The sequence below is a fragment of the Gekko japonicus genome, unplaced genomic scaffold (genome assembly GCF_001447785.1).
Source record: "Gekko japonicus isolate JY-2015 unplaced genomic scaffold, Gekko_japonicus_V1.1 scaffold4882, whole genome shotgun sequence".
NCBI lineage: Eukaryota > Metazoa > Chordata > Lepidosauria > Squamata > Gekkonidae > Gekko > Gekko japonicus.
Genome location: NW_015168809.1, coordinates 31226 through 42718, shown reverse-complemented (window position 1 = coordinate 42718; position 11493 = coordinate 31226). Strand labels below are relative to the sequence as shown.

General features: G+C 51.0%; 1 protein-coding gene across 1 annotated transcript in view; it reads right to left on the bottom strand.

Annotated features, from left to right (window-relative positions):
* Positions 1-11493, bottom strand: part of DLEC1 (deleted in lung and esophageal cancer 1) — a gene marked incomplete at both ends in the record, with an annotated part of 64595 nt that overhangs the window by 23729 nt on the left and 29373 nt on the right. Inside the window, 7 exon segments of the mRNA XM_015415719.1 lie at positions 103-256; positions 2380-2519; positions 4537-4695; positions 6024-6154; positions 6550-6643; positions 8042-8216; positions 10441-10499. Of these exon segments, the coding sequence (XP_015271205.1) occupies positions 103-256; positions 2380-2519; positions 4537-4695; positions 6024-6154; positions 6550-6643; positions 8042-8216; positions 10441-10499 (912 nt within the window).

The following is an 11493-nucleotide window of genomic DNA, read 5'->3' as shown; positions in this document are numbered from 1 at the left end:
GATTAGAGTCCGCGCTCCTAACCACTACACCAAATGGGCTCTCCAAAGCCGGCAATGCAGGGAGGCCATTTTAAGCCCCGCCCCCGGTTCTGTATGGCTTACCTCCCCCCATTCGTAGTGTGCGGGCAGCAGCATCTGGTTAAAAAGCTTGACCGTTGCTTTCACTGGAATTCCAGGGAAGAGCTCGTCGAAGTGTAGACTGCTCGACAGGAGGCACACGCGGGGTGTTTGGACTTCCGCAAACACAGGGATATGACTGGAAATAGCAATTAAAGTTGCTGTGGATCAAGTCTGTAGGGTAGCTGCATTAGTCTACCTCAGTAAAGCCGATAAGCATGTCAGACCCACATCAACAGAAAAGGATTGTGTCTGACTGAGATGATTGAGGTTTATAAGATTATGCATGGGATAGAGCAGGTAGAGAAAGAGGTCCTTTTCTCCCTTTCTCACAATACAAGAACTCGTGGGCACTCCATGAAATTGCTGAGCGGTCGGGTTAGAATGGATAAAAGGAAGTACTTCTTCACCCAAAGAGTGATTAACACATGGAATTCACTGCCACAGGAGGTGGTGGCGGCTACAAGCATGGACGGCTTCAAAAGGGAATTAGATAAGCATATGGAGCAGAGGTCCATCAGTGGCTATTAGCCACAAGGTATAGATAGGGGCTCTGGGGAAAGGGATGCTCTGTCTTCTTGGTGCTTGGTGCTGGGGGGGTCAACAGTGGGAGGGCTTCTAGTGTCCTGGCCCCACTGGTGGACCTCCTGATGGCACCTGGTATTTCTGGCCACTGTGTGCCAGAGTGTTGAACTGGATGGGCCATTGAACTGATCCAACATTGGCTTCTCTTATGTTCTTATGTAATGTACTGTCAACATCCACCAAGGTATAGACAGGAACTCTCAGTCTGGGGCAAGGGATGCTCTGTCTTCTTGGTGCTTGGGGGGGGTGGTCAACAGTGGGAGGGCTTCTAGTGTCCTGACCCAAGTGGTGGACCTCCTGATGGCACCTGGTATTTCTGGCCACTGTGTGACAGAGTGTTGGACGTCTCTTATGTTCTTATGTTGATGTGACAACAAGGGGCTGGTGGCTCAGCGCTGGAGCATCTGCTTGGCGTGCAGAAGGTCCCAGGTTCGACCCACAGCACCTCCAGTTAAAAAGACCAAGCAGTAGGTGATGGCAAAGCCCTCTGCCTGAGACCCTGGAGAGCTGCTGCCAGTCTGGGTGGACAATACAGACCTCGATGAACCAAGGGTCTGATTCAGGAGAAGGCAGCTTCATGCGCCTGTGATCTGGGCCTTTGCCCCTCCCACAGCAGCCCCCCACTTTGCCCCTCACTGTGTCCCACGGGCTCCACTGGTGCCTACCCCTGAAGGCACAATTTGGGGGGCAGGTGCGGCAGGCCGCACTGAGAGATGGGGGTTTAGGGTGGCAGTAGATTTCATGAATCACAACCCATTTAATCAGATTTATTAAGTTCATCAGGTTGGCAGATGCATAGATATCGTCGTCCGGGTTAGTGCCAGCTGTGAATCCCTGTAGAGCAGGGGTGTCAAACATGCGGCCCGGGGGCCAGATCAGGCCCCCGGAGGGCTTCTATCAGCCCCACAGTGGAACCGGCTGTCTTCTGCTGCTTCTTCCAGTTCTGCTGCTGCTGCGTCATCGTAGGTTTGCAGTGACAGATACACACCTGAACAGCAGACTCAAGATTGCAACAGCACAGACATTTTGATGCAATCATTCAGAGCAAGAGGTGTCAGTGATCAAACACTGTTCAATAAACAAAACATCGCAAGAGTGCTGATGTTTTAAGCATGTTTTTATTTTAAGTTTAAAAAAACCTTTGTGTTTGTGTCCTTTATAAAGTTTATATCTCCGCTACCTGGCATTACGTTTAATGACACACATGGCTTGGCCCAACAAGGTCTCACTTATGTCAGATCCAGCCCTCATAACAAATGGGTTCAACACCAGGCTGTAGAGCTTCTCTCGCATTTTATATTAAAAACACTACATCCTGCATTTCCTGATTCCATGGCCTTCTGATCACATATAAGCCATAACTACTCGGTTCATCTTGCTACGGGGCTTGCCGTTTCATCCCCTCAGCAGTTGGAAGAAATGCCCGTGAACATTCCATGACTTCACAGCCGCTCAACCAACCAGTGTCCCCATCACCAAATGCCCTAGCGGTGCGCAACCAAACTGCTGCAGTTATCAGGCTGTGGCATTTCTCACGGCGTTCCCATTTGCTATCCGAGAGACCACCAAGGGGGTGAGAAGTTCTTATCCTGCATTCTTCTTCCCCACTCTGAAATCCCAGACAGCCAGTGGGCAACTGGCTGAATGGAACGGGCTCGCTCCGTTTCATTGCCTCACCTTCCCTTCCCGTTTTCCACTTCCAGCTCTAACACGGTCTGAAGACTCTGACAGACGTAGGATCTGAACAAAACGGACACGGTGCAGCTGCCGAGGGGTCCCAGTTCTCCGCTAGGTGGTTCGATTGTGAATGGAGAGGCCTGCAGAGATGGAAGAGGGCAACCGGGATGGCGAGAGGGTTGGAATCCAAGTCTTACGAGGAAAGGCTGAAAGAGCTGGGTCTGTTTAGCATGGGAAAGAGAAGGCTTAGAGGGGACATGATTGCAGCCTTCGAATATCTGAAGGGCTGTCGTGTAGAAGATGGAGCAGATCTATTCTCTCTTGCTCCAGATTGCGAGACTAGATCTAATGGATGGAAATTACAAGGGAGTCGATACCGGCTAAATACCAGGAGGAACTTCCTAACTGTGAGAGTGGTTGAGCAGTGGAACAGTCTGCCTGGGGGGGGGGATGCTCCTTCGCTGGACGTTTTCAAGCGGAGGCTGGACGACCATCTTTCGGGTATGTTGTAGGGCTCTCTTTCGGCTATGCTCCTGCAGAGTGCAGGGGGTTGGACTACATGACCTGCAAGGTCCCTTCCAACTCTAACATTCTATGATTCTATGGGTTGGAACACTTTCCAACCCATAGAATAAAAGGGTTGGAACACTTTCCCTATGAGGAAAGGTTAAAGCACTTAGGGCTCTTTAGCTTGGAGAAAAGACGACTGAGGGGTGACATGATCGAGGTTTATAAGATTATGCATGGGAAAGAGCAGGTAGAGAAAGAGGCACTTTTCTCCCTTTCTCACAATGCAAGAACTCGTGGGCACTCCATGAAACTGCTGAGTGGTCGGGTTAGAACGGATAAAAGGAAGTCCTTCGTCACCCAAAGAGTGATGAACACATGGAATTCACTGCCATAGGAGGTGGTGGCGGCTACAAGCATGGATGGCTTCAAAAGGGAATTAGATAAGCATATGGAGCAGAGGTCCATCCGTGGCTATTAGCCACAAGGTATAGATAGGGACTCTGGGGCCAGTGATGCTCTGTCTTCTTGGTGCTTGGGGGGGGGAGCAACAGTGGGAGGGCTTCTGGTGTCCTGGCCCCACTGGTGGACCTCCTGATGGCACCTGGCATTTTTGGCCACTGTGTGATACAGAGTGTTGGACTAGATGGGCCTTTGGCCTAATCCAACATTGGAGTCTCTTATGTTCTTATGTTATGAAATCAAATCCACCACAGATGTGGACACAGATGTTTGGCGGAGAGCTTTCCCCCCCATGCTCAACTGACTCCTGATTTCCCTGTCAGTTGATTCACAAGCGCTGGAATCGGCTTGGGTGTGGCTCTCCTGGATGTGCCCACCCTCTGCATTTTCACAGTTGTGGAGTCAGTTTATTTTCTTCCCCACGTGCCTTAAATAATCAGGATTTTCAAGGGACGGTGCTGTTATCACCCCCCCCCTTTTAAAAAACCTGGTCCTAAAATATTAGTGAATTAATATACCATTATAACGACAGGTCAAGCCAGTTCTCTGAGTTCCAAGATTTCATTTCTTTAAAAAAATGTAAGTCCCTATTCTATTCCCTCAGGGAGATATACAGAAAAAGGCATATCTCCAGAAGTGAAAGGTCCAGAGACTTACTTTTTATTAAATGAAAGCTGGGGACTCAGAGAACCTGCTTGAGTTTGACCTACTATTACAACAGTCTATCGATAGAACAGAATTCTAGAACAGGTTTTTTAAAAAATTTAAAACAAAAGGGGTGGGTGGGAAGGAGAGGGAGTGATTTGCCAATGACGACAGTCCAATCCTCAACAAGTGGGCAGGAGGTGGGTGGGAGCGGGCAGGACACAGAAAACCAACAAAATTACACACAATGAAAAAGGCGACTCAAAACTGGCTTCCAGGAAAAGCTTGGTGTAAAAGTGGTCTCAAACCAAAGGGGGGGGGAATAGGGGGGGAATTTAAAAAGATGAAAACTAAAGTCACAAAAATGTGTGTAGAAATTAGGGGATAAACCAAAGCAGTATTGGGCCAGAACTGACCAAAATCCCATGCAGAAAAGCCATGTGAGAGTCCCACATGAAACTCACAGCTCAGCTCAGCCACCTGGTGACCCTGCTGGCTAGTCCAACAGATGATCCAGACTGAGAAACTCTTACAGCACCTCACCTCTTCGTTCCTTTCAGCAAGATTAGCAGGACATTCCTGCATTTTCCACCTTCCCGGCAGCTGGCTGAGGTTGGTTATCTCAAACTTGCACAAGACCACTTCTCCTAGCTTAACCAGGCCCAAATTGAGTGTCGGGACATCGACGGAGAGAAGAGGCCCCTGGGATGGGTGAACAAAACAAGCAGGCTGGTAATCGCACTGAGCACCCAACGGATAATGTTCTGCATGCTCACGTTTACTTAAAAACCCCACATCACGGCAGAGACGGGGATGGAGACCAATGCTCCCTCTAAGCTGTGGAGTCTTGTGAGCAAAAATTCTACTTTGTGTGCTACTGCCATTAAAGTTGTAAGCGAGCAATTTGGCTACCGCATAAATTAGTTTGGAGCCCTCCTTCCTGAGCTATAAGACAAAAATGTGTGAGCTGGGGGCTAAAAAACTCTGAGCTAGCTCACACTAACTCATCTTAGAAGAAGAAGAAGAAGAAGAGATTGGATTTATACCCCGCCCTTCACTACCCAAAGGAGTCTCAGAGCGGCTTACAAACTCCTTTCCCTTCCCCTCCCCACAACAGACACCCTGGGAGGTAGGTGGGACTGAGAGAGCTCTTGACAGAAACTGCTCTTTTTCAAGAACAGCTCTTACCAGAACTACGGCTTGCCCGAGGTTATCCAGCAGCTGCAAGTGGAGGAGTGGGGGAATCAAACCCGGTTCTCCCAGATTAGAGTCCACGCACTTAACCACTATACCAAACTGGCTAGAGGGAACACTGATTGGAGACTCGGCACCAGAAGTCTCTTCTGGCGGGCAGCCAGGCCAGATAAAAAATGGCAAGCATGAGGACTGTACTCAGTGGCGGAGGGCATGTTTTGCGTGCAGAATAACCTATGGGATTCACTTGCACGGGATGCAGAGACAGCTGCTAAGGGCAGCTTAAAAAGAAGACAATGCCAGTTCATGGAGTGTAGGGTCCATCCATGCTGATCAGCCATGGCCACAAAATGTGGTGACAACTTGGTCTCCATACCCTTGTTTGTCCACTGTCTGTAGTCGGCCGCAGCGGACTGGACTAGATGGAGCATTGGTTTGATCCGGCATGGCTGCTCTCAGTCCCCAGGTTCAGTCCCCAGTGACAAAGATTTTAAATAGCAAGGGTGAGGAGGAGAAGAACAGCCATGGGACCAAAGCAAGGTCTGGGTCCACTCCAGAAAGATCTCCTCCACCTGGAAGTCCGAGAGCCGTGCTAACTCACTCTGTGAATGCACAAGGCCTCGGATGCCCGACGGAGAGGCGATCACATCTCCAGCACCCGAAGGAGAGGTGATATTGTCCCTTTATGAGTTCCGAGTGGATTGCAGAGTCTCTCCTGGGAGTCGCAATTCATTCTGGCGCTTTGGCCGGGTGGAAAGGGTTCAGCCCCCGCCCGGCCACAACTTTTTGAAGCCTCGAATCGAACGGCACAGAAAAGCTAAAGCCACTTCACACACCTTAAAATCAGCTTCCACGTGTAAGATAACCGGCTCTGGGCAGCGGCTGACATTACAGGGCAGCTCATGAACGGAATGTCCAGGTTTCCCTCCAGTAATAATGAACTCAAACTCCTGGAATTCATTTGGCTCTAGGGGAAGACGAATGAGAAGAGAAAGTTTTTATACCCGGCTTTTCTCTACCCGAAGGAGTGGCTTCCAATCACCTTCCCTTCCTCACCACACAAAAGGCACCCTGCGAGGTAGGTCAGGCGGAGAGGGTTCAAGGTGGCCCAAGGTCACCCAGCAGGCTTCACGTGCCGGAGGAGAGGGGAATCAAACCCGGTTCTCCGGATTAGAGCCTGCCACTCTTAACCATTACACCACGCTCTCTGAAGATAGATAAATAAAACCAAAACGCTTCCACAAGCCCAATGGCATCAACTGAAGCACAAGCGGGCATTATTTTTATTTTTTTTTAAATTACAGTAGACTGTGACGTTATTCTGTGCGGGTTTTAGATGCAAGAGACAGAAGAATACTTTACCTAACTCTCCCGTATAAGGTACAACTTCAATTATGTCACAGTCGCTGGTCTTCCCCCATGCAAACGTGACTGATGACTTGCTGTTGTTATGCATCTGGAAAAAGTCCAACGTAAGAGCTGCAATGAGCCACAAATCCTGACTTCCGGTTTACTGCAAATCCTGACTTCCGGTTTACTGCAAATCCCGACTTCCGGTATACTGCAAATCCCGACTTCCGGTTTACTGCAAATCCTGACCTCCGGTTTACTGCAAATCCCGACTTCCGGTTTACTGCAAATCCCGACTTCTGTTTTTCTGCAAATCCTGACTTCCGGTTTTACTGCAAATCCTGACTTCCGGTTTACCGGCTAAACCACTGAATATGATGGACAGTGCAATCTCATGCAGAGTTATTCCAGTCCAAACCCACTTAAATTAATGCACAGAGAGAACCAAATCTTAAGCAGCTAAATTCGAGTCCGGTGGCATCTTAGAGTCCAGCAAGATTTTCAGAGGACGAGCTTTTGAGAGTCAAGGGGCTCATCTGCATTCTTATTTCCTTTGTCTGTGTGTCCCTATTGCTTCGAGGGTTTTTCCCCCTTTACACACGGGTTTTGCTCCCTCTAGTGGTCGATTTGATATTATATCGCTGTATGTCCAGCGTAAAAACCTGCAGGTTTGTCTCATATCTCTGTATATTATATTGCTATATGTCCAGGGTAAAGTACTTTTCTTCCTTTCTCATAATACAAGAACTCGTGGGCACTCCATGAAATTGCTGAGCATTCGGGTTAGAACAGATAAAAGGAAGTACTTCTTCACCCAAAGAGTGATTTAACAGATGGAATTCACTGCCACGGGAGGTGGTGGTGCCTACAAGCATGGACGGCTTCAAGAGGGAATTAGATAAGCATATGGAGCAGAAGTCCATCAGTGGCCATTAGCCACAAGATATAGAGAGGAACTCTCAGGCTGGGGCAAGTGATGCACTGCATTCTTGGTGCTGGGGGGGGCAACAGTGGGAGGGCTTCTAGTGTCCTGGCCCCACTGCTGGACCTCCTGATGGCACCTGGAATTTTTGGCCACTGTGTGACAGTGTCGGACTAGATGGGCCATTTGGCCTGATCCAACATTGGCTTCTCTTATGTTCTTATGTAAAAACCCACAGATTTAAACGGGAAGTTTTTATGCTGGACATACAGTGATGTAATATCAAATCGGCCACTAGAGGGAGTAACACAAGTGTAGAAAAGAACCCCCCTTTCCCCCAGCAATGGGGACACACAAAGAAAATGTGAATGTGGAAGAGCTCAAAGTTCCCATATCTGACGAAGGGAGCTTTGATTCTTGAAAGCTCATAAAATCCTGTTGGTGTTAATTATTCTTTGGGGCTTTTGCAGGGTGACACCACAAATCGGTACCTGACGAGTGTGTGAAAGCCACCGTGGCACCGTGGCACCGAATACATGTAGCCCCCAAATGCACCAACCGCCAGGGCAGGAGGGTACCCACCCGAAAGCTTCTCCTGATATTCACGCCAATGTAGTGCTCTCCCGGGATGATGATGGAGTAGGGGTCTAAAAGGAGCTGGAAGGGCTCCGTCTGCCCCTTCACATCGATCTCCACGGCAATCACGTCCTCTTCTCGGATTTCTCCGTACTCCTGACGTTCCTTATGTTTCTGCAGACTGTGCAAAGGAAGGGGTTAGAAGCATTACTTACGATAAGCTGTACGCAGCAGTAGAGACCAAAGTCCTTAATCATTTATCCAAACAAGTTGCTAAGACTGTTTTGTGCAGTGCCACTCGATTCTCTAAGCAGAAAAGCCCTATTTTATTTTTTTTGCATTTTTCTTATGTGCCTGCGTGTGAGTGTGTGTGCACCTGGAAGTCATGGCGGCCCCTGGTGTCTGACCCCTACTGGGGGCCTGGAGGATATTCAGAGAGGTGGCCGAATAAAGCCTGCCCCCGCCTCCCGTCTCTGGTATTCCAAGGAGGTCTCCCATCCGAGTACTCGCCAGAGTCGACCCCGCTTAGCTTCTGAGATCTGCCGAGATCGGGCCTGCCTGGGCGATCCAGGTCAAGGCGGCAGAAAGACCCCCTCCTGACTTCCTGGGGCAGACCGTTCCACGAGGTGGGAGCTGCGATGGAGAAAGCTCGCGTCGTGGATTCTGCCCACTTTCCGGTTGGCACCTGCAGAAGCCCCTGCGGAGTCCTGAGCAAAGCCGTTGGGGCAGAGCACGGGGAGAGAGGCGGTCTCGCAAACAAGGAGGACCAAGGCTGAAAAGGGCTTTGTAGGTGATAGCCAATACCTTAAACCAGGCGGCTTTTTTGTAGAAAAAGCCCAGCAGGAACTCATTAGCATAACAGGCCACACCCAACAGCAGACACTCATTAGCATATTAGGCCACACCCCCAGACAGCGCAGCTCATTAGCCCATTAGGCCGCACCCCCATGTTACCAAAAGTGTGGTCATCCAGCCACGCCCACCTTTTGCTTCTTATTCTGTTTACCTTGTTTGTTGTCAAAACCCAGGGCCTTTTTTGTAGCAGGAGCTCCTTTGCATGTTAGGCCACACACCCCTAATGTAGCCAATCCTAATGAGTTCCTGCTGTTGGGTGTGGCCTATTATGCTAATGAGTTACTGCTGGGCGTGGCCAACTCGGGAGCCAGCCGGAACTCCGTTCCTGTGCGTTCCTGCCCAAAAATAGCCCTGCTGCCTTTCCTCCCTGGATCAGCTTGGCTTCCCCAGGCGCCCTGCGGCTTGTGAGGCGCCTAGGGAACCCGAGGGGGGGGGGGGCTGTAGGCGCGGCCAACTCGGAAGCCAGCCGGAACTGCGTTCCTCTGCGTTCCTGCCCCAAAATAGCCCTGCCTTAAACTGACCCCGGGAACAAACGGGCAGCCCTTGGAGTGTCTGCAGAAAGGGAGTAATGAAGTATTGTGCCAATATGTCGTCGCGGGAGGCCATGGATAAGGTTCCTTCCCGATAGGCTGAGGATTGTCCCGGGGACTTCGTCGTCATGTGAGCCTCAGATACTCCCTCTGAAATGTGCCCGTCTCCTGGGCTGAGCGCGGCTGGGAAAGCGAGGCCTTTCTTTTCTCCTCCGCTCGTCTGTGGAGGAAGGAAGGGGCAGGTCTTCCCTGGGCCTCCCGTGAGTTCATAGCAGCCATGGAGACCCCCTCTGGAGAGCCAGCTTGGTGTCGTGGTTAGGAGCGCAGACTCTCACCTGAGAGAACCGGGTTCGATTCCCCGCTCCTCCACATGCAGCTGCTGGTGTGACCCTGGGTCAGTCACAAGTTCTCTCAGAGCTGTTCTCTCAAGAGCAATTCTCTCTCTCTCTCAGCCCCGCCTACCTCACAGGGCATCTGTTGTGGGGAGGGGAAGGGAAAGGAGACGGTAAGCCGCTCTGAGATTCCTTCGGGTAGCAGAGGGCGGGGTACCAATCCCATCTCTTCTTCTCTTCTCCTCCCTGTTCAGGTCCGTGGCTAGGGGGGTATCTTTTTTTTTAATGTCCCCCCCAGGCCCGTAGCCAGGATTTTTTAAGTCGGGGGGGGGGGGAATTTAAATTTTTTAGGGGGCACTGGCTAATCAAATTAATCTGGGGGAGAAGGCTGTGGCACCCTGGGCCAGATGGGGAGTCAGGGGGCCTTGCCAGGGAGTCGAGGGGCCTAGCCCCGAGATGCCCCGCTGTTGCTACGGGCCTCCCCCACCCCAGTGGGCTACTTTCCCCACTCGATTCATTCCCTTGAGTTGTGCCCAGGCAAGGAGCAAACCTTGCAGGATTCACAGGAGGCAGACCGCCGTCGTCCGGACGCAGGCCTCCTCTCCAGCACAACGCAGCACCGATGGTGCCGCTGCAAGAGAGGTGCTTTCAGCTGCCGATCAGAAGCCCTCCGTGCTTTCCTGCTTACCTAGGTGGTTCTGGGATGCTCTCCAGCACAATCTGAAGCACGCTGTGATATGCCTTCAGCTGCAAAAAAAACCCAAGGAAGCTAATTGTTAATTGTGCTGGTTAAGACGCTGAACTGCAGGCTGTGGAAGGTCAGTAGTTCAGCAGTTCGAGACCCTGCCGCAAGACGGAGTGAGCTCCCGTCTCTAGTTCCAGCTCCTGCCAACCTAGCAGTTCGAAAGCAAGACATTGCAAGTAGAGAAATAGGTACCACTTCAGTGGGAAGGTAACAGCGTTCTGTGAGCCTTGGTGTTTAGTCATGCCGGCCATATGACCACGGAAACGTCTTCGGACAGCGCTGGCTCTTCGGCTTTGAAACGGAGATGAGCTCCGCAACCCTAGAGTCGGATTCGACTGGCTTTCGAGCAAGGGAAACCTTTACCTTTACTTTACATGGGGAAGAAAAATAACTCTTTCTAGTCAGTTCATTGCTGAAATTGAGAACATCCTGCACGGGGTTGCCCTAGATAAACGCTCTTCTTGGGGTGAAGTGGCTTATCTCTGCAGCTGAGAGATATTTCACATGTTACACCGAGGCAAACCTAGGTTCACTGCTGAATGAACGCGCAGCACAAGAGATGCAGCCAGCCAGTCACACACAGCTCCTTGGAAAAGGGCACCTATGGGATATTAGAGCTATGCTAAACTTCATTCCCTGCCATTTTGTGGTTGGCTCCACCTCCGGTGGCAGCCATTTTGTGGCTGGCTCCGCCTCCAGTGGTGGCCATTTTGTGGTTGGCTCCGCCTCCAGCAGCAGCTGTTTGATGGCCGGCTTTGCCTGCTGCAGCAGCCGTTTGGTCGCTGGCTCTCCTTGTTGAGGCAGCAATTTGGTGGGTGCACCCCACCACCGTGTCGGCATTGGCTGGCTCCGCCTCCAGTGGTGGCCATTTTGTGGTTGGCTCCGCCTCCAGCAGCAGCTGTTTGATGGCCGGCTTTGCCTGCTGCAGCAGCCGTTTGGTCGCTGGCTCTCCTTGTTGAGGCAGCAATTTGGTGGGTGCACCCCACCACCGTGTCG